This window comes from Medicago sativa, chromosome 6 (assembly GCF_051527215.1).
Source record: "Medicago sativa cultivar Bolivia chromosome 6, Bolivia_mono, whole genome shotgun sequence".
Classification (NCBI taxonomy): Eukaryota; Viridiplantae; Streptophyta; class Magnoliopsida; order Fabales; family Fabaceae; genus Medicago; species Medicago sativa.
This window is the reverse complement of record NC_140754.1, coordinates 43,281,335-43,305,624: the sequence shown is the minus strand read 5'-3', so window position 1 is coordinate 43,305,624 and position 24,290 is coordinate 43,281,335. Positions and strand designations below refer to the sequence as shown.

Here is a 24,290-nt window from a genome sequence, read left to right as displayed (position 1 = left end):
ATTGTTAAAGATTGGACTTTAAATCCGCTAAAAAAAAGATTAGTAACAAATGTGAGCAAAAAATAATGTTAAAGATTTGACTTTAAATCTTCTGAAAAAAGATTAGGACTCAAAATATTTTAGAAAAAGATTTGTCAACACTATATTAAATATTAATAAGTAGGGTTCTCACAGTTAATAGTTCGTTCCCGCATTGTTTAGTTTTTCTCAACCTCTCTCAGCCCTCTGCATCAGAATTCAGAATTAACCTGTAAGTTTTTTTCTTTTTCTTTCATGTTACAACTAATCAAAGTCGATTAATTTTATGGATTATATTTGACTTTGCTGGTTTATAAGTGATTATGATTAAAATTGTTTACGATTAATTTTAAGTATTATTTGACTTTGTTGGTTTATAATTGCTTATACAAACTATGATAGCGTGATTTTATATATATATATATATATATAAAGAGAACCGTGGTTTTTTCAATTAATAAATAAAGGAAAAATAGAAGGAGAAGATGGAGACTTTACGAAAAATATAGTTTTTAAAGATATTCTTTTATCGCAATCATAGCAATGTTTCTTTTACATAACATGTCATTTATACATTTATGTTATGATGTTACTAATTACTATTAGAATAAACAATAAATGATCATTATTTTATCTTAATTTTATATGTAGGCAAACTAAAATATGTTAAGTTCAAAAATAATTTTGTTATATGCCTTGACAATATTTTGTTTATAAATCAATATATCAATAATTTCCATTAATATTTTAAAATTTAAAAATAATCACATGCGTTAGCGCAGTAGAAAGAGCGGACAGACGGGTACGATAGTGTCCGTCTTTCCGCTAGTACTACTAGTTTAGAGACCCGGCGTTGCCAGGGTTAGATATTAAATAGTAAGTTTTATAAGTTTGTGTGCACGAATACACATGTAAGTATATTAGATTGAATTTATTTAAATTTACAATTATAATAATATCTTTCCTTCAAAAAAAATTATAATAATATCTTAAAAATAAATATAAATGATGAGATGAATGTCCAATGCAAGAATAAAAAGTGTAACAAAATCAATAATGAATTAGTCCAAGTGGTAAGAGTTTTGGGTCCCTTTAAACATGTGGTCATGAGTTTGTTTCGCGGCCCATGCGTATGAGAGAAAAAAATCGATTGAAAGGGAATAAAATTGGTGTTTGGCAAACCTGAAAAAGGAAAAATGTTAGATGAAAAGAAGGTTTGGTGTTTCTGCTTGTGCTCAAAATATGTAAATATGTGATTAACAAAAATTTATTTATTTATAATTAACATTTGAATTAGAATATGTTGCTAAAAGATTACATAATAACTAATCGAACCTTTTTTTTAATCAAAAATAAAAACTTATCGAACCCTTTTTTCATCAAACATAAAAACTAATTGAATGATACAGTGCTAAAAGATTAGTAATAACTAATTAAATTTTCTTTTCCTAAAAACAAATAAACAGATTGAAGTCTTTTAATCATAAAATAAGATCATACATGTAAACTTTGTTGAAAGTATTATGTGTAGTTTGTTGAGATATTTCTGCTACATTAAATATTAGAAATTCAAAAAAAAATTTAAAGAAAATATTGAGTGGATAAGATCAAAATGTTGTTGAGATATTTATGTTAAATAAAATATTGGTTTTTAAAAATAGAAAAAATAATAGAAATATTGAGAATGAATGTGGAAGTGACACGCGACATAAAAAAACCTTACTTTATAGGCAAAAGTTATGGTGCATAAGCCATAACTTATGCACCATGCGTAAGTTAATCACAACCATCAGATCAGGGACACGTGTTATAATCTTGTGCTTCAGCTCTTTCCCATTGTTTTGCATCACAACCACTCCTTCTTCTCTCGCGTCTGTTATCGGATCTGAATCGAATTCCTATGTTCTGTACCTTGGCTTCTGTTCTTCTCACTTCTTTGCTTCGACCTTGTTTCCTTCTTCTGGAGCTCGCTGTTAAACTCGGGAGAACTAGACGTTGAAACCGATTCGCACTCCTCCTTCTCTTCTCCAGATCGATCTGGTTCTGTGAATTGTTGTTTTCAGTCACGGTTTTGAATCCTCCTCTGTTCTAAATTGAATTTGTGTGAGATTATGTTGCCATGGTTAATTTGTGTAGCTTCGGTTATGAATGATGGTTCAGTATCTGTGTGATGTTGGATACAATGTTCCAACATCCTGGCATGGTTCAGTATGCCTGGGTTCTGCCTTATCTGTACGCGCGTAGTTTATCCATTAAGGGAATCGTATTTCCTTTTGCTTACTGACCAAGTAATGCGCATATCTTATTAGAATCAGCTGTGGAATATTACTAAAATAGACATTTTATTTTAGGAAATATTTGTTACGATTTGGAATGTTTTAATATAGGTTCCGTCATACTAGGACTTTCCAGATTTGTATCTGATTCTGTTTTGCAGGTTTGCTGAACCGATCTGCAACTTTACTGAAGCCCAACGTATTATTTAGCCCAAGCTGCTTCAGTATAAAAGGAAGACTTCAAGACCTAATTGATTATTCAAGCCGTCAAGCTAAAAAGTTTAGATTTTTAGGGTTTAAGTCTTCATGTATTCTACTCTTGTATCGTTTGTGATGTAGATCTATACTGTGTTCTTGCTAGTGTCGAGTTTAGATACTTGTTTAGGACTGGTTTTCTGAGTATTGATACTCTTGTGCATCAAACCGAAGTTGTGAAACAAGGTTTGGTTGTTTGTGTTGGAAGGTAACTTCTATTTTATTGTGGTTAAGTTCTGATAGGTCACTGGGGCAGTGACTGACCATTAGGATAGTGAGATGGGATCTCAGATCTAGGAGTTCCTAGGTTGAAGTCTAGACGGGTAGGTCCTAGGTCATATAGTGTAAACGAGGAGTTTGCTGAGAGCTATTGAATAAGGACTACACTAGTGGATTTCCTTCCTGGCTTGGTAGCCCCCAGATGTAAGCGTGTTGTGCTGAACTGGCTCAACAAACTTCTTGTGTTCTTTATTTTCTGTTCTTTATTTTTCTTGTTTTATTTCTGTTTATCGCGCGATGTTGAAACATTGATCGGAACATTGCAAACGTTTAAAACATCTGACAGAACTTTTAAAACAAGTGCGCTAGAATTACAATTGGCATCAGAGCAGGCACCCTGCCTGTTTTAGGGTGAGCTGCAGGGAAGTTTTACTCTAGCACTATGGACAAGGAAGGTGGATTTGTGAAAAGACCCCCTCTGTTGGATGGCTCCAACTATGACTATTGGAAGTCACGCATGAGTGCCTTCCTCAAATCTATTGACAGCAAAACATGGAAGGCAGTTCTGAGAGGTTGGGAACATCCTGTACAACTTGATGCTGATGGCAACAGGACATATGTGTTGAAACCAAAAGAAGAATGGAGTGCTGATGAAGATGAATTGGCTCTTGGAAGCTCAAAGGCTTTGAATGCTCTGTTTAATGGCGTCGACAAAAATATGTTCAGATTAATCAAGCAATGCACTGTGGCTAAGGATGCTTGGGAGATTCTCAAAACTGCACATGAAGGCACAACTAAGGTAAAAAGTGCTAAAATCCAACTTCTTACCACTAAATTTGAGAATCTGAAAATGTTAGAAGATGAGAGCATTCAGGATTATCATCTAAATATCCTAGACATTGCAAACTCTTTTGAGTCCCATGGAGAGAAAGTCTCTGAAGAAAAGCTTGTGAGGAAAATTCTTAGATCTCTACCTAAGAGATTTGACATGAAGGTCACTGCTATTGAGGAGGCTCAGAACATATCTAGTTTAAAGGTTGATGAGTTCATAGGGTCTCTACAAAACTTTGAAATAACTGTCAACAGCAAAACTGACAACAGCAAAACTGACAAAAAGGGCAAAGGTATTGCTTTTGCTTCTAGTATGAATACTGATGATACACTAGTAGATATTGAAGATGATGAAGACATGGCAGAGTCTCTGGCACTACTTGGGAGACAGTTTAAAAAGATCTTCAAAAGATTTGACAGAAGGTCCAGACCAAATGGGCAGAACATCCGACCCAACATTGATAATCAACCAGGTAAAGAGAAGATGACAAGACCTGATGAAGCAGACACTCAATACAAAGGGGTACAATGTCATGAATGTGTAGTATATGGTCACATCAGAACAGAATGTGCCACTTTCCTTAAGAAACAAAAGAAAAGTTTGGCTGTGTCTTGGTCAGATGGGGATGACTCAGATGATGAGGTTAAAGCTGAATCTGCCAATCATGTCTCTGCCTTAGCTGGTAGAATTATGTCAGACACTGAGTCTTGTGAGGAAGAAATGTCCTATGAAGAGCTTGCTATATCCTATCATGACCTGATGACCAAAAACAGTGAACTAACACAGAAACTTGGAGAACAAGCAAGAGAGATTGCACAACTGCAGGATGAAAGGTTTGATAATCTGGTCCATATCTCAGAGCTCAATGATGAACTGTCAAGGTTGAATCTTCAACTAAACCAGATTGATGAACAGACTGGAATGAAGTCTGAAATAAAGTGAGCAGAGTCAATGTTCCAACATTCTGTGGAACATTCGACTAAGAAGAAGTCAAAGCTATGGGTTTGTGATCACTGTAGAGAGAAGGGACACATCAGACCCTACTGCTTCAAGCTGAAAGGTGAATTCAAGCATTTCAAACAGAATCTGTCCAGGAATGGGTGGAATCATAGAAACACCAAGGCTGGTCTGATTGCTCATACTTCCCTTAGAGCATCATCTAAAGAAGACTGGTATTTTGACAGTGGCTGTTCAAGACATATGACTGGTGTTGAAACGTACTTGGAGGATGTAAGACCATATGTAACCAGTTATGTCACATTTGGTGATGGAGCTAAAGGAAAAATTGTGGGAATTGGAAACCTGATAAAACATGGGTTACCAAGACTTGATGATGTGCTGCTAGTCAGAGGACTAACTGCAAACCCGATTAGCATTAGCCAGCTGTGTGATCTAGGTCTGAGAGTAAACTTCACCAAACCAGAATGTCAGATCTCAGATGAGAAAGGAGAAGTTCTTATGAGAGGTACAAGATCCAAAGACAATTGCTATTTATGGGTATCTCAGGAGGAATCATTCATCTCAACATGTCTCTTGAGCAAAGAGGAAGAGATCAAGCTGTGGCATCAAAGGTTGGGACATTTGCATCTGAAAGGGATGAGGAAGGCCATGACATCTGAAGCCATCAGAGGTTTACCAGATCTAAAGATAGTTGAAGGCAACATATGTCGTGAATGTCAGATTGGAAAACAAACGAGGATGTCTCATCCAAGGTTGGAACATCAAGCAACCTCTCAAGTTCTTGAACTTCTGCACATGGACTTGATGGGACCTATGCAAGTTGAAAGCATTGGTGGAAAGAGGTATGTACTTGTAGTTGTTGATGATTTCTCTAGATTCACTTGGGTAAACTTTATTAGAGAAAAATCAGACACCTTTGATGTGTTTAAAGACTTGCGTATACAACTACAAAGAGAAAAGGGGTGTGGCATTATTAGAATCAGGAGTGATCATGGAACTGAATTTGAAAACTCTAGGTTTAGTGAATTCTGTGCTGAAGAGGGCATTAAACATGAATTTTCATCACCTATAACTCCTCAGCAAAATGGTGTGGTAGAAAGAAAGAATAGGATCCTACAAGAGTCTACTAGAGTCATGCTTCATGCTAAGCACTTACCATATCGTTTCTGGGCTGAAGCTATGAACACAGCTTGCCACATTCACAACAGGGTAACACTAAGAACTGGTACCACAACTACTCTCTATGAGCTTTGGAAGGGAAGAAAACCTACTGTTAAATATTTCCATGTGTTTGGCAGCAAATGCTATATTTTGTCTGATAGAGATTATAGAAGAAAGATGGACCCCAAGAGTGATGAGGGAATTTTTCTGGGATATTCTACTAATAGCAGAGCCTACAGGGTCTACAATTCTAAAACTGAAACTGTGATGGAATCAATCAATGTAGTGATTGATGATGTGCCTAAAGAGAGGGTTCCTGATGTTGAGGATGATGTTGCAACACCTACTGGTGAAACAAATGCACCTAGACAGGTGTTTGAGTCTGAACCAGAGAAAGATGAAAGTAATGATACTGAGCCAGATCAAATGTTCACTAAGAAAGGTCCTTCCACAAGAGTTCAAAAGAATCATCCACTAGAACTTGTTATTGGAAATCCTGATGAAGGTATCACAACCAGAAGATCAGTTGGAGTCATTGCCAACTCTTGCTTTGTGTCCAAAATCGAGCCTAAAAATGTCAAAGAAGCTCTGACAGATGAATTCTGGATTGAAGCAATGCAAGAGGAACTAAATCAGTTCAAAATGAGTGAAGTGTGGGACTTAGTTCCAAGACCTGAAGGTGTGACTGTGATAGGCACTAAGTGGATCTCCAAGAACAAGTCTGATGAACAAGGGATTGTGACCAGAAACAAGGCAAGACTAGTAGCTCAAGGATACACCCAGATAGAAGGTCTAGATTTTGATGAGACATTTGCTCCTGTTGCTAGATTGGAGTCTATAAGATTGCTGCTAGGTGTATCTTGTATTCTCAAATTTAAGATGTTTCAGATGGATGTTAAGAGTGCTTTTCTGAATGGGTACTTGAACGAGGAAGTCTATGTTGAGCAACCTAAAGGATTTATTGATCCTAGCTTTCCAAATCATGTGTACAGATTAAAGAAAGCTCTGTATGGATTGAAGCAGGCTCCTAGGGCCTGGTATGAAAGACTCACTCAATTTCTTGTAGGTCAAGGATACAGGAAAGGAGGTACAATACAAGACTTTGTTTGTAAAGGAGGACAATGGAAGACTTATGATTGCCCAAGTTTATGTTGATGACATTGTTTTTGGTTGAATGTCGAACAAGATGGTTCAACATTTCATTCATCAGATGCAGTCAGAGTTTGAAATGAGCTTAGTTGGTGAACTGACCTATTTTCTTGGACTTCAAGTTAAACAAATGGAGGACACAATCTTCATTTCTCAGAGTAAGTATGCCAAAAACATTGTGAAGAAATTTGGGTTAGATAATGGTGGTCACAAAAGAACTCCAGCTGCCACTCACTTGAAACTAACAAAGGATGAAGGAGGCATATCTGTTGATCAAAGCATGTACAGAAGCATGATTGGCAGTTTACTATATCTTACTGCAAGCAGGCCAGACATCACCTTTGTTGTAGGTGTGTGTGCAAGGTATCAAGCTGACCCAAAAATGAGTCATCTTACTCAAGTGAAGAGAATACTGAAGTACATAAATAGCACCAGTGACTATGGAATTCTGTACTCATCCTGTGATAACACTAAGCTGATAGGTTACTGTGATGCTGACTGGGCAGGAAGTGCTGATGACAGAAAAAGTACTTCTGGAGGATGCTTCTTTCTCAGAAATAATCTGATTTCCTGGTTTACCCAGAAGCAGAACTGTGTGTCTTTATCTACTGCTGAAGCTGAATACATAGCAGCTGGGAGTAGCTGTTCTCAACTTGTGTGGATGAAGCAGATGCTGCAAGAGTATAATGTGGAACAAGATGTTCTGACGTTATACTGTGACAACCTAAGTGCTATCAACATTTCAAAAAACCCTATTCAACATAGCAGAACTAAGCACATTGACATTCGACATCATTTCATCAGAGATCTTGTTGAAGAAAAGGTTGTGACACTTGAGCATGTAGACACTGAGGAGCAACTGGCAGATATCTTTACTAAGGCTTTGGATGCTAAACAGTTTGAACATCTAAGAGGTAAGTTAGGAATTTGCCTACATGATGAAGCCTAATCATCTGCTGTGTGAGGCGTGCTGACCATCTCTTACTTTTGCACGTCTTTGTAATGTGGGGTATACAATCAATGATATACTCCTGATGTTCTGAACATTTTTATTGGCATATTTTGTGGGTAAAAAGGGGGAGAAAAATTGATGTTCCTTTTTCCTTTGCTTATGCTCCCTTTCTGTATATGTGCTTTGCATGTATCTATAATATGCCTGTTTGTGTATGCCTGATATTTATTTATTATTCATATTATATGTTGTTGCATCTTGCAACTATTTCAGGCTTGTGTGTAGATGTTGGCCCTCATGTTGCAACATCTTGATGAAGTTTTAGGTCTTCATGATGATCTGAGAATCTGTTCTCAGTTATTTTGTTTTGTACATGTTCCATGCTGACATTCTCTGATATGTTGGAACATGTCTATGAAGACTGATGTAGATGTCAGCACTTGTGCTAAAACATCTCTGTGTTTCTGAGAACTCTGGTTTTCTCAGATGCTGTACATGTTCCCCGCAAATGCTCTATCCAAGGTTGGAACTTGTCTGTGAGACTCTGTGCAGAGGTTGGCACTTCAGCTGCAACATCTTGATGTAATTTTGAGAGTTTTCTCAGAATTCTAGTGTACATGTTCCCTGCTATTCTTATATTATGGAACATGTCTGAATGACTTCTTGAAGTCTAATTTCTGTGTGTGACCTTTGATAGGTCTGCTAGCATATATCTACTGATAGTTTGCTAGTTTGTGAATATTCATAGAATGTCTATGCCAGATCCTGAATCTTTTATGTCTATGCATTAGGAGCTTTTAACTGTTTAGATTTTCTGTATGCATGTATTCAGGGGGAGTAAAGGAATATTCCTGTAAATAGTCACTCATAAGATCTTATATTCAGGGGGAGTGATACTTCTATGTGTGCTTGTGCTTTGACCAAGCTGGGTGAAGGATGTTGAGTCAGAAGTTTAAACATCTATATCTATCACTTGTAAGTTTAGGAATTTGTGTTTCCTGACTTCTTAATGCCAGTGGTGATAGTTATCTAATGACATCCTAGTCTGTCACATGTAAGTATAGGAATTTAGTTTTCTGTGCTTCTATGGTTGGTTGGTGACAGTACTCTGCAGGTATGGGAAATTTATTTTTTCCCTTACCTCTATGTGTGGCAGGTACTCCTGTCTGATGTGCTGAAGGATGTTGGAACATCCTATTTCTGTAGCATTGGAACTTGTTTTCCATTGCTCTAGAGAGAGAGCTTGCATCTCTCCACTTCTGTGTTGGAAGTTATCTTCCTTGACTGTAGCATTGGAGTTTTGCTTTCCACTGCTCTTGAGAGAATTTTGGTTCTCTCTTCTTTACTTGTACAAGAACTTAGGTTCCCTAGTTGTAGCTCAGGAATTTATTTTTCCTTAGCTCTTGAGACCATGCTACTGATCTGATCCGCTGCTGCATGTCTCTGTTCCAGTGTAATACCTCTGCCAGCTCAGGCTGTGATTGAAGATCTGTGAGGTATTCTATGTATGCACACTTTTGCTTTTTCTAGAGTGATACTATCTGCTACTTCTTCTTCTTGAATATGTGTTCATGATGACTTGAGGAAGTGTATCTATGGTGTCTCTTTGGATTCTGTGTGCTAGCTATTTCTTCATTGGTGTGTGCTCATGCTCTTAGAGGAATGGTATTTGTGTATCCCTCAGTTTCATAAGAATTGGGCTTAATTTGTTTTAGCCAAAAATTTGCCAAAGGGGGAGCTTGTTGGGTATTTGTATTGGCTGCATTATTGCTAAAACAAATATCCTTGGTCTATAAGTTGGAACTAATGTTCCAGCATGTAGTTAGGCAGCTCCGTGTGATGTTGGATACAATGTTCCAACATCCTGGCATGGTTCAGTATGCCTAGGTTCTGCCTTATCTGTACGCGCGTAGTTTATCCATTAAGGAAATCGTATTTCCTTTTACTTACTGACCAAGTAACGCGCATATCTTATTAGAATCAGCTGTGGAATATTACTAAAATAGACATTTTATTTTAGGAAATATTTGTTACGATTTGGAATGTTTTAATATAGGTTCCGACATATTAGGACTTTCCAGATTTGTATCTGATTCTGTTTTGCAGGTTTGCTGAACCGATCTGCAACTTTACTGAAGCCCAACATATTATTTAGCCCAAGCTGCTTCAGTATAAAAGGAAGACTTCAATACCTAATTGATTATTCAAGCCGTCAAGCTAAAAAGTTTAGATTTTTAGGGTTTGAGTCTTCATGTATTCTACTCTTGTATCGTTTGTGATGCAGGTTTAGGATCTATACTGTGTTCTTGCTAGTGTCGAGTTTAGATACTTGTTTAGGACTGGTTTTGTGAGTATTGATACTCTTGTGCATCAAACCGAAGTTGTGAAACAAGGTTTGGTTGTTTGTGTTGGAAGGTAACTTCTATTTTATTGTGGTTGAGGTCTGATAGGTCACTGGGGCAGTGACTGACCATTAGGATAGTGAGAAGGGATCTCAGATCTAGGAGTTCCTAGGTTGAAGTCTAGACGGATAGGTCCTAGGTCATATAGTGTAAACGAAGAGTTTGCTGAGAGCTATTGAATAAGGACTACACTAGTGGATTTCCTTCCTGGCTTGGTAGCCCCTAGATGTAAGCGTGTTGTGCTGAACTGGGTCAACAAACTTCCTGTGTTCTGTATTTTCTGTTCTTTATTTTTCTTGTTTTATTTCTGTTTATCGCGCGATGTTGAAACATTGATCGGAACATTGCAAACGTTTAAAACATCTGACAGAACTTTTGAAACAAGTGCGCTAGAATTTCAGTGTACACTTCTGCCAGAAAGAAAATGCTTGTTGTTTACTTGTAACATTTTCATCATCTTTGTTTGAATTGTAACTGATAAAACCTTAGCTTGTCTTGTTAGCTTGAGTTCTTTGTAAATCATTTCAGTTTCGTGTTTCAACAATAATAATTTATCATGATTTCTTTATATCTTTTTGCTTTTGTGTGTTGCTATTTGTTTTGATTGTTCTCATCTAATATGGTGTTTGTGAAGGTTTCTGGTTCATGTTTGTGAAGGTTACGGTTCACTAATTTAATTTGAAGGAGAGCAACATTTAGATTAATTACTCTTTCAAGATTGGTCAAAAATATTTGGTATGCAAAGTCCACACGGAATTGCCTTTATCTTAGTGTTCTTGAGAATTTTGATGAATTTTTGGTTTTGATCTGTAAAGCGGGAAAGAGAAAATGGGAAATGTGGTTTTGATCGTCCAGTATGCGTGAGACTCAGACTCTTCCTCCTTGACCTCGCGTTGACGTTGATTCCGCTTATTTGCACCGATTTGCCCTTGTTTCGGACTCGATTCACTCCCTCTCCGGTCTCGGTTCTGTGAATTGATGAAAAAGAAAATTCAAAACCATTAAGTACATCTAATGGTTTTGGAGTACAACTCACAGAAACCATTTCGACAGCAAAATGGTTTTGGAGTCCAACTCACGGAAACCATTCCCACATCAAAATGGTTTTGGAGTACAACTCACAGAAACCATTTCCACAGCAAAATGGTTTTGAAGTACAACTCACAGAAACCATACCCATAGCAAAACCATTAGACAATTATTTTGGTTTCTCATAGAAGACTGTCAAAACCATTAAACCATAATTATGGTTTCAGTAATAATTTCAGTGTATAACAGCTTAATCATTATTCAAAACCATCTAACAATAATAATTTCATTAAAAACCATTACACAATTATCTTGGTTTCACATACTATCAAAACCACTAAACCATACTGATGGTTTCAGTAATCCATGACCATCAATTCTTTTATTTTTTCCGGAGAGTTATTAGTGACTATTTGTGTTGCCGTTACGTACGGAGTTTCACGAATTCTGAGGCGCCTTGGAATTCTTAAAATTCTTAGAATGATTTTTACTCTTTCCCCTAGTTGAAAATCTGCTTAATGGGTGAACAATATAATATGTTTGAAACAGTAGCGTTAATTTTTGATAATTGGTGCTAAAAATCAAAATTATTTAAATATAATGGAGCAAATTTAGTCCAAACCTGGGAAACTCTCTTAAATTAAATTGATAACTTAAATATTTACTACTGGTAGCCATATAGATTATTTTTTAAAAATAATAAAAAATTGATATCTTAAATTGAAAAATACCAATATCAAATACTTTTTTTACTGTATGAATGTAAAAAATTATGAATAATATGTTTAACATAATTTTGTTTTTTTATTTACAAAAAAAAAAGAAGCAAAAGCAACGAGAATGAAATGAAATTAGAGAGAAAGCGAGAAAGGTTGTTGAAGTTGCTGAGAGATGGATTCAGATTCGTAAGGAGAAAGTCGACGACTTTGCTTCCTCTTCTCTGTTAGATCTTGAACCAGAAACTCTTTGTTCTTCGTAATGAGTTTGAATCCAAACAGTGACGGTGCGAAAACGGCTCCGTTTGTGGTTGTCTTTGTGGATTTTGCTGGAAATCCGCGTTTGTGAATTTAAGGTGGTGATGATTCAAAATCGGAGTGTGTTTGTGCTTGAGGCTTTGATGAATTTCGAATTTCTGATGTTAGATGTAAAGAGTTTTGTGTTGGTAAAAAAAAATGGAATGATTGTACATGTGTTCTTGAAGTTCTGTGTTGGATCTGGAAAATTCATTTCAATGTTCTTGAGGATTCATGCTTTGATCCGAAAATGGCTTTGATCAATTGTGAATCATATGTGTTTGTGGATTTTGCTGGAAAGCTTTATTTTATGGAGCAAAATCCTAAGAAACTCTGTTTTATGAGGCAAGATAAAAAGCTTTGCTGGAAAGATAAAAAGCTTTCATTATAATGATTTGTTTTTAATCCACAAACTCTTCACCCAGATTAGAATTAGAACAGTGACGGTGTTGTTAATCTGTTTGTGCTTTTGTGAATTCACCAGAAACTCTTCACCCAACATAAGGATTTTGCCTCATTAGAATTAAGCTTTCACTTGGGGTGTAGAAAGCAATTATGTTGGGTGTAGAAAGCAATTATGTACGGTGTATAAGGATATCCTTATGCACCATAACCACACCCTACTTTATATATATACTATTGATTTTCCAATACATTTAATTATTTAATCTTAATTCAAATTTAAAAATTTAATTTAATTTTATTTTTGAAGCACAAGGCGACTCTCATGTTAATTTTTAGAATTTTTTTTGTTTATACAATTAAATATTTTTATCTATAAAAAATATCTCAATAAACAACACCAACTTTAAATCACCTACACATTAGAGGATATTATGTTTGGATCAAAAAATTTAAATAGGATTTAATTAGTTATCACTTAATTATCTTCTACCATCATAATTATATTCAAATTTTAATTATAAAATAATTTGATTTAAAAAGTTAAGTTTTTTTTTTGTAATATATTTTTTTTTCATTTAATTTCTTATACACATATGCTACTAAATATATTCTCAATTAAAAACTTGATTTTCTATGAAATATAAGTTGCTAAAAAAAACTACTTATCTAAGTTATAATTATAAATCTCTAGTATGGATATCATTACTTCCACGTTTGTATCCATTCATTGATAATACTTAAAATATCAATCTATTTTATCTGAATGTTGGAGTTAAGATATCCAATTTATACCCATCATGGATTTTATTCGAGCATATCATAATTTTTTTGTCATCCTTAATAGTTGCTACCAAGGACGGATCTGGACTTTCAATTCCAGTGTGGCAATTTTTACTTGTCAAATAATTAAATTTAATAAGAAGTTATATTAAAAATAGTTGTAGCAACCAAAATTACAAAGAAAATAATATATTTTCTATTTGTTGAAATTGAACTTAAATTATATCATTACTAATTGTTCTAAGAACATCTCTTTATATATAGGTTACAAGAGATGTCAAATGACCTCTAATATGATACCCGTGCATACGGACGGGTGAGTGCGTTGCGCTCTTTTTTGGAAGCAAGTCGCAATTGCATAGAAATTATAAAAAAAATCTTTGTATTGATGTATGAATAAAAATATAGACAAGTGTATAAATTAACAAAAAAAATTGGTCCCCATATTAATATATAAATTAAAATATAAACACATGTATAAATTAAAAATAAATAGGTTCTCTTATACAAGTAAAATTGTAAAAACATAGACATGTGTATAAATTACAAATAAAATATGTCCTTATATTAATATATGAATAAAAATATACAATGAGTCAATAAAAAAAATTAAAAAAATAAATAAATGGGACCTGAACTGGTGTGACACTTGCCACACCATACCTTGTTCAGGTCCGCCCCTGGCTGCTACTATGCAACTGAAGATAATAATCTATCGAACTACGCAGGACTATAAATGTTGGCAAATTTCTCCTCAGGAATTTAACATTTTTGCATTCCTAGGAATGGAATCGAACTCAATATTAAAAAAAGAGATGAGGAAGTAGCCAATTCAAAGTACAAGCATAATCCTTAATAGCTTTAGCTTCCGGTCAAAGAAGAAAGATGCTTCTCGAGCTCGAGCTCTTCTCCATCTTGATCACCAAAACCTATTTTACATATACTCGTTTTTTCTCATTAAGACGTAGCTTCTGCTTTCCCTTTTTGTCAATTGTGGAAATTTTACATGTTATAGACTATTAAGGCCACACCTGTTAGATGTTGATGTTTGTATTACTCATAATAGAAACTGTAATATGTTAGGTGATTCTAGAATTAAGGTTATCTTGTATCATATCTTTCCTTACTAATAGCATAGAAGATATGCACTCACCTTACTGTTATGACACTACTACAAAATTGGGAAAATATAGCGCCTCATAAATAACGCTTTTAACACTAAAGCGCTATAAATTAAAACACGGAGGTCTTAGCTAGCGCTTTTTTGAAAAAGCGCTATCTATCATTTTAAGTATATATAGCGCTTTGTATTGAAAGCGTCAGTATAGGTTAAATAAAAATAATAGTTATTTAAATAAAAAACATGATTAATCGTATATGGCACTTTTTATGAAAAGCGCTATATATAAATCAACCTTAAATAACGCTTATAGGTTAAAAAAAGCGCTATTGTATGCTTGAGAAAGATAGCGCTTATAGGTTAAAAAAAGCGTCATTTTATTAACTGATTTAATGTACATTAACTAACAGGTCCCCTGTTCGATCCCCTGCATAGCATATTTCAAATATTTTTTGAATTTTTATGAAAAATGGATTGCATCTTTCAAAAAAAAAAATGAAAAATGGATTGCAGTAACAAAGCACACCTTTTTTTTAAAAAAAAATTTGGTACAAACCTTTTTTAATTCTTTTATCATATATATAACAAACCTTTGTTATGTATATTATATATAACAAACTAAATCTAAACTTTTAAAAAAAAAACAAATCTAAACTTTTTCCCAAAAAACAAATCCAAACTAAAAAAACAAATCAAATGTCCTGGTCCCACTAAATCCTACTTTTCCATAAATCCTACTTTGCACGTTGCGTTTTTTGTTTTTTTATTTATATTTGAAAAAAAAAACGCTTTATACACTAACAACAAAGAGGTGTAGAAATTAGAGTGCGAATGGGAGATTAGTAAAATTGGGTAGAAAAGAGGTGTAGTTAGTGAGATGAGTAGTGCTTTAATGATTTAAGTAGAGGGGAGTGTGAATAGCAAGACGGTGTAGTTACAGAAATAATAGTAACAAATTCGAGAGGTGCAGATAGTAATTTGAAAAGATTAGTAACAATCCTAGAGAACATATAGTAATCTAAGAGATTGGTAACAAACTCAATTAAAGCTTATAAATAGAGAAGAGAATTAGAAAAGAAGGGTTACCGAGAAAGAGAGAAACAAAGCTGCAAAAGAAAAACTAGGGTTGTGGATAGAAGAGGCAAAAGAGACAGAGATAAGAGCTTAAAAGAGATTCAACCCTAGGAAGTCATCAATTCGGCAAACTAGAGGTAAGGGGGAGTTTTATTCATAAGGGTTGTGTACTCATGTGGGTAGTGAAGGGTTATGTTTTCTTTTCTTCTTGTTTTCATGATCTTTTAATAAATTCTTGTTATATTCGTGCTCTAATTTGTTGCTGTAATTATATGTTTGATTATTTATTCTGAATAAATCATTGATTTAAATTTTGTCACGTTAATTTTGAATACGATAAAAAAAAGAGGTATGCTCTATTCGAACCTAACTGTGAAAGCAATTCAATTGATTTTGGAAAGGATTTGTTTTAAACGATACTCTGCATTAGTATATTTGCGATGATGCATAGTTTGGTTTCCTTTGTTTGTCTATCCATTAACATGTACGTGTGTAACAATTATTAGTTTTGCTTTTATGATGGGTTTGATTCAAAAGTTTAGTTACTAGATTGATTTTGAATGAAAAGATAATTGCTTTGAAAGGTCTTCGATTTAAATAACTAGTTTGAATGCAAGAATTAATTACTTGAATTTTATTGATTAGGCAGTAATCGTTTATTCCCAAATAATGATTGTAGAATCATATGTGTGATATTCTAATTCTAATTCTCTTATTTAGAATTTGGTTTAGGTTCTATTTCTTTTCAAGTGTAGACAATTGATGAATTATATGACTAACTATAATTTGTGAATTATTTGATTATGTGAAATTGATGTGTGATTTAAAGATGTGATATTTGACGATGGTGCTATTTAAAGATGTGTATTTGTCGAGTCATATAAAGATGTGCATTGTCGAGTCATTACTTTGTGTTCATGCATCCATAGTCGAGTCTATTTAACAATGTGATTTAACATACTTTGATGGTGTTGTACTCAAAGATGATGTTCTCTTTAAAATACTTTGATGGTGTTGTATTCAAAGACGGTGTTGCTTTTAAAATACTTTGATGGTGTTGTATTCAAAGATGATGAGATGAAATTGATGAGTAGGTTCGGTACCACATGCATATAGAGTCGAGTTAGGGACATTGCATACATAACTGCAAGTCTACTTGAAGATGTGTAATTAAAAGATGTGTGATTTAAAGACGTGTAATTATTTAAAGATGTGATATTCAATGATGTGCTTCTAAATGGTCATGTGTGAATAATATGTATTTTGCTAGATGTCTTTTTGATATTCTTAAATGTTGTTGATGCTCACATGTTATTATAAGATGTTGACTGATATATGTTGATTTTATTAAATGAAGGTATATGTCTAAATGTGAATAGTATCTGATTGTGATGTATACATGCCTAAATGTAAATGATGTATTATTTGTATTGGATCTATACATGTGTTTATGCATTTCTTATATTGAATATATTCTCACCTTCTAGTGGCGGGTTGGGCGCCTACACCCTTGTGGTGTAGATTTGCAGGAAGAAGATCTTAGTAGCAGTGAGTCTCGGAAAGATGGCGTTGAGGCCTTCTCCTTTCTGTCTATCGCTTTTTGGGAGTTTTATTGAGTCGAAGCTTTGATCAGTAACACTAGGGACCGAGGATTCTTTTGATTTTAGACTCTATTTTAGAGTTCTTTTGAATTTAGTTTTGGTGTTGAAATTGTGATGCGATTTAAAGTTTTTGAAAACTATTCCATTGCAATGTTTTTAATTTGAAAGAAGTACTTTTGAATTGAAGAAGATGTGTGACACCCTTGCATGTTGAATTAGTTATTGTATTTTTATTAGAAAATAATATGTGGGGTTTAGGGTGTTACACATTGTACTGGTATTATTATTTTTTGGATGAGGGATGCAAATCTTATTAATGCTTATTTTTCTAATAAATGAAGCCATTATACTGGAAGAAAAAAGACGGGGAGGGTCTGATACAATACAAAACTTACATACGCATTCTTAATTTCTTTGATAACTCAATGGATTTCATCCTATAAGAAACAGAAAATCATATAAGAAACAAAGAATGGAATTGTATAATGTAATTAATAATTACAGATTACATATACTGAATAGTAGAGGTAACGCTAGCTATAACAAAACCCATTAACTATTGGTGCAAGTAATACTAACACACAAGGCTTTTATTTATATGACTAAGTCTAAATTTACATATTTCTTCATATTATCCGATGTGGTACATTTTCTCATTATTATTGATACATCCTTTCATAACCGTATTAATCCACAGTTGTGCGAAAAACCACATTACGACGCTGCAACGATTCTAACATAGTTGGTGCAAGAACCACATCACACAGAGGATGCAGCGGACGATGTAATGATCATACAAATTATTTATCTATCTTACATGTTTCAGTTATATTTTTGGAAAGGGACTAAGAGAGGGTTCAAATTGGAGGACATGCATGGAACTTCTACATGTGGTAAATGGTTAGTGATCTACGTTATTACTTGAAACTTATGTTGTCTCTTTATTTTATTTTTGTCTGTCTAATTCACTACCACATATTTGACATTTAGTAACACATGTATGTAACGAAGAAAAAAATTGTTACTATTTAACCAATTTTAGAAACATTTTTAAAGAAGTGTTACCGGCGTAACACTATTTTCGGTGTGAGGCAAAAACATGCATTGTGAACCCACCATATAGCACTATTTTTTTTGGTAGTGATATCACTGTTTTTAATTAATACAAGACATTATTTTTTATTGCAATATTATATTTTTTTTTAAATCTTTTCTCAATTTCTCAATTTCACCACTATACAGAGAATGTTAGGGTTCTCTCCTTCATCGCCCAAATCTTCAATCAAAAATCACAAATCGATTCAACTCCTCAAATCATATAAGCAATTTGAAAAAATCTTTGGTGCCTTCATCATCTTCAATCAAATTCACATTCATTCACCCACCGTTGCATTCCTCCACCATCGAGTTCCAATCCTCTTCACAGTCGAGTTTCACCACTTCATCTTCAGTGATTGAGCTTCACCGACAAATCTCACACCGTTATTCATCCTTCTCACCCTCCACCGTCACACATTCTCAAAACGTCGGGCTTCACACTTCACCGATCGAGCTTCATAGTCGTGTATCTATGGAACTTTATCACCCAACTTCACATTGCAGATCGAATTCCACAAATCCTTTTTCCTCTTTCGTGCACAGGTAACAATACTCAAATGTTTCCTCCGTTTAGCATTTTCCACGCTTTCGATTTTGATTTCGCTTTGTTCATTGTGATTGAGCTTTGAATTTTGCTAAGGTTTGAAGATTTGAATCAATGAAATTTGACTATGTTTTGCAATCATGTACCTAAGTTGACTTTGTTGTTGTGTTGCATAAGAAATGATCGATGATTTTACTCAAAGAAATTTGCCTAACTTGACTTTGTCATTGTGTTGCGTATAAAGTGTTTGATAATTTGATTCAATGAAATTTAACTCTCTAATCGTGGGTATCTCTTAAAAATCCTTTGCAATTTATGTTTAGTGATCCTAATATTTTATGGCATTGATATTAATGAGAAATTAGGATTGAATAATATTGATTTTGTGACAATTAGAGGTACATATCTATGATTTATGAGCTTTGCCTTTGAGATTTTTGGCATGGTTATTTGTTAATTTATTAGTGGAACCAAGAGATAAAAGTAGGAAGGTATGAATATATTTATAGATAAGTAAGTTACATGATTTTGGTTGTTGTTTTGATTAATTCCAGTCTCTATTGTTTCATATCTTGATTGTTTCGTTGATGAATTATAAATTTGTACCTGAAAATATCGATTTACCTTGTTCTGTTTTGGATAATTACCTATAGTGGAAGATTTATTGTTTCATATCTTGATTGTTTTATATTTTATGTGTGTGTGTGTGTGGTAATTGAAATGTGTTATTGCTACTAAGTGTATTTTTGTTATAATTGGGAATAAATTAATGAGTACACTAGGGAATGGTGGCTGAAAAAAAAAACTGATTAGTGTAGAAAAAGTGATTTTATATTTATTTAATTAGATTTGTTAAGGAGGGTTGGATCTTAGGTTAATTGGTGTAGAAATATTGAGAAAAGATTGTCGTTGTGGTGGAAATAAATTGAGGTAACTATCCTGAGATGACGATTTTTGAGAAGAGAATGCATATGGAGGTTTATGTTATTGAGGGAAAATGGTTGCAGGTGTGGTTGAAACGAATTGAGGTATTTACACAAGTTGATGGTTCTTGAGAAGAGGGGAGTAGGGTAGATTTTGGGGAATTTAAGCGAAAGGTTTATAATATGTATCTCGAATTGAAGAATGGCTCAAAAGACCTCACCTAACAGTTTGTTGGTTTTATAATTCAGACTAGGTAGTGATCTTCATATATGTTTTGAGGAGAATTTCTTTAGTGTTTATCCGGAGTCGGTAAGTCGCTGTCTGGGAGGAGGAAACACTTGCGAACATTCGTCCGAGGCTGATTTCATTCAGTGATGCTGCTGCACTTGGAAGGTAATTATGCAACTTTGGGGACTCTTTAATAAGCTTAAAATTCTTGCATATGATTGTATTTAACCATAAAGTTAACTTGATGTGCGCATGTATTTAATCATATAGTTAACTTGTTGTTATTGAGTTTTCTTGAGTTTTGGTGAATGATAGTTTGTATTTGTAAAAAGTGCTTTGGAGCTGATTCTGATTTGCAATTGATGGTCCCACCGACCCATTCTGAACCTAAGAATTATTTAATAAACATTAGTATAAATCTAAATGAACAAACAAACAATTACCTACATCTAGCACAAACAAAACAATTATTTATACAGAATAAAATTAGAATTAGTAAATTGAATTAGTGACTTCTTAATTAGTGCTTACCGCAGGTGTAGAACCAGGAACCATCACAGGTGCTGACACATTATTTGCGAAAGATTCACTTCATTGCCTCAATTTATTTTGGGAGTTCGGTGTGGTGTTTATTTACTTTGGGAAAGAAATATGAGAGGTACATCTACTTCGTGGTGAATCTTTCGCAAATAACGTGTCAGCACCTGTGATGGCTCCTGGTTCTACACCTACGGTAAGCACTAATTAAGCAGTCACTAATTCAATTTCTTAATTCTAATTTTATTCTGTATAAATAATTGTTTAGTTTGTGCTAGATGTGGGGATCTTTTTGTTTGTTCATTTAGATTTACACTAATGTTAATTAAATAATTTCTTAGGTTAAGTATGGGTCAGTGGGACCATCAATTGCAAATCAGAATCAGCTCCAAAGCACTTTTTATAAATACAAACTATCATTCACCAAAACTCAAGAAAACTCAAGCACAACAAGTTAACTTTACGATTAAATACATGCGCACATCAAGTTAACTTTATGGTTAAATAGATGCATATGCATGAATTTAAAGCTTATTAAGAAGTCCCCAAAGCTGCATAATTACCTCTGCAGCAGCATTACTGAATGAAATCAGCCTGAGACGAATGTACACAAGTGTTTCCTCCACCCAAACAGCCACTTACCGACTCCGGATAAATACTAAAGAAATTCTCCTCAAAACATAAATGAAGATCAATATTGTCATACCCCAATTTTTAACCTAAGATCTCATTTCACTTTTTTCATTTTGTTTCTAGATCATATACAGGTAACATGGAACTTAGTCTTATATAGTTATCATGATATATCTTAGATGATGACTTAAATCTATACAATTTAACCTGTTGATGGAAATGTACTATGCTTATGAAGATTTTTAATTTTTGAAATCAAACATGGATATTGTTTAGTGGCTAAAACTCCACATATTGTACTGGTATTATTATTTTTTGGAAGAGGGATGAGATCCTTATTAATGCTTATTTTTCTAATAAATGAAGCCATTATACCGGAAGAAAAAAGACGGGGAGTGTCTCATACAATACAAAACTTACATACGCATTCTTAATTTCTTTGATAACTCAATGGATTTTTGTCTTTAAATGAACCTTAATCCTATAAGAAACAGAAAATCATATAAGAAACAACGAATGGAATTGTATAATGTAATTAATAATTACATATTACATATACTGAATAGTAGAGGTAACACTAGCTATAACAAACCCATTAACTATTGGTGCAAGTAATACCAACACACAAGGCTTTTATTTATATGACTAAGTCTTTGCATATTTCTTCATATTATCAGATGTGGGACATTTTCTCATTATTATTGATACATCCTTCCATAATCGTATTAATCCACAGTTGTGCGAAAAATCGCATTACGACGCTGCACTACTACAGAAATGATTTTTTACATCAGTTGGAAATGACTTTTTACATCAGTTTGTAACCGATGTAAAGTGATATGATGTGGTAAGTCCACATCCTTTCACATCAGGTTGCGACTGATGTGAAATCTTGAGTTTCTACATCAGGTCCGCTTGCACTGTTGTAATAGACTCACTTTGAAATTTAACCCTACAGTTTTCACATCAGTTAAACGATGGCCACTGAAGTGAAATATGTATATTTCACATCAGTTTTCTAAATCACTGAAGTGAAATATTTTTTTTTTTAAATATTTTTTTTAAACCTTTTTTTTATAGTAATAAAATGAAAACAAATTATGGATAATTTTAATGCAAAAAAAAAGTTATATTATCTAATTGGATATTACGTAATCAATCCTCAATATTCCAATCTATAAAAGAGGCATAAGCATACAATATAGCTAGAAATAATCTAATAAAACAACTTTAGGCAGAAATTTCAAACAAAAAAAAAAAAACCACAGCAGAATCATTATTGGATTTCCCCAACTATGTCCAGTTTTAGCTTTGGAAACCTCAATACCTAAAGGAAGCATATAAATCATCACAGCAGGATTTGTTCCTCTTTGTATACTGAGTACACCATTCGTTAAGGCACGTTCATAATAATTTGCGTATGAGACTTCTTTTGTCCATCTAAACAGGTGCCGCGAAACCTGAAATCATTATCTTGCAACATAAATACTTCAACAGAATAAACTAAGAATCATCTCTGGATATCAAGTAATGTATCACACTGCCATAGGAACACATATTCAACAATAAATCATAAACATAATACCAATAAACTACCTTTTTTTTCAAGTCCAATGAACTACCATATGATAATAAATTTAGCAGATTAAATATCAATCTCACATGATTCAGCACTATAGAAGCAATTAAATATCAATTTATATGAAGGGACAATTGAAATCAACCCAAAATGAGATCACTGCATCAGCCATGATGCAGCATAGTATAGCAATCATATCATTACCAACTCCTCTAAAGGTGATCTTGTCCTCAAGATCAAAGTATAGCAATATATATGTCAACACATACTCAACAGTAGCATTTCTACTCATGACAACCATTAAATCAAACCAAGGTCCTAAATCCACAAATTTCTCAAAGAAAATTAGCACAATGTTACCACACCATAGCTTCCAATCAAGGGGTTCAGCTTCAAGGCAAAAAAGAGAACTAACACAATTAACTAGACAAAGTACCCAATTATTAGAACCATGTTTGAAAAAATCCCCAACTGTGAAAGAAATCAGTAGAACAGAACAATTCATGGAAGGTTCAAGGGACAAGGAACTCACATTGCAACTATTACTTCCACATTTAATCCAAGCACTGTTACGAGTAAGCCAATAGGAAGTATTGGTGTTAGGTTCAGCATTGTCTATTCGCTTATCAATAGCCTCAAAAAATAATACACACATACTTCGATTGGCAAGTGTAATAAAGTATAAACCAAAGATGGGAACCTGTCGAACATCTGAACACTCATCATTGCAAGCTTCAAGATTCAAGATTCAATAGTCAGATTAAACTATTAGGAAGTGTGTAAAAGGGGAGTATCTTACCTTTTTGGTCCTGAGCATCATAACCTTAACATAGTCAGTTGGGTAATAATTTATAGGGTAATAATTTAAAACTTTCTTATTTATATATTATCATCGGCATAGTGCACTAGGCTCCCACTAGTTGGGTGAGTCTTGGCCGAAAGCAAGGTGATGCTTTGTGACTAGACATCACGAGTTCAAACCTTGAAAACGACCTCTTTGCTTCACAAGATCAAATTGTTTAGATTTTGTAATTACAAAAAAAATTTAGAACCTTGAACCACTTTCTTTACTAGTTTATAGTTTAAGGACAAGTTTAAATTTCAAAAAATGAACACAAACTAACCGTATGAAGGCTGCATAGTTAGCATAGACACTTCTGCGCATCTCCTCGGCAGAAGCTCTTTTCAAGTCTACTAAATATGTGCATAATTGCTTAATTTCCTGGAGAAAAAGAGAGTAAATAATAGTCAAAATTTGATTTAGAAACTTTACATTAGACAGTACGAAGAACAAGAAATCTTCTCCCTGCATGGTGTAAATAAAACATACCCAACTAATAGGTTTCACCAGTAGATACTTAGATGCTTAAATGGAAACAAAATTGTGACTAAAAGGAATGGAAAATTGCGACTACATGGTTATCACAATTGGCATAACCTTATACTCTTTCACTATGTTCATATATTATAAGAACATCAAAGTCATTTTTCCTCAACACAA

The 24,290-nt window shown here is 33.9% G+C and overlaps 1 protein-coding gene, 1 long non-coding RNA gene and 1 pseudogene across 2 annotated transcripts; 2 read left to right on the top strand and 1 right to left on the bottom strand.

Annotated features, from left to right (window-relative positions):
* The first annotated feature begins 3,210 nt into the window (after positions 1–3,210).
* On the top strand, positions 3,211–4,542 carry LOC146915304 (uncharacterized). Its single transcript, XM_085721310.1, has one exon. It carries the CDS (start codon positions 3,211–3,213, stop codon positions 4,540–4,542), a length of 1,332 nt encoding a protein of 443 aa, XP_085577436.1.
* A 2,620-nt stretch (positions 4,543–7,162) lies between these two features.
* On the top strand, positions 7,163–7,819 carry LOC146915303 (secreted RxLR effector protein 161 pseudogene; annotated as a pseudogene).
* A 14,499-nt stretch (positions 7,820–22,318) lies between these two features.
* Positions 22,319–23,705, bottom strand: LOC146915302 (uncharacterized). Its single transcript, XR_015014554.1, has 2 exons — positions 23,322–23,705; positions 22,319–22,670 (listed from the first exon to the last, which is right to left on the bottom strand). It is a non-coding gene; the product is annotated as an uncharacterized LOC146915302 (long non-coding RNA).
* Positions 23,706–24,290: the final 585 nt, after the last annotated feature.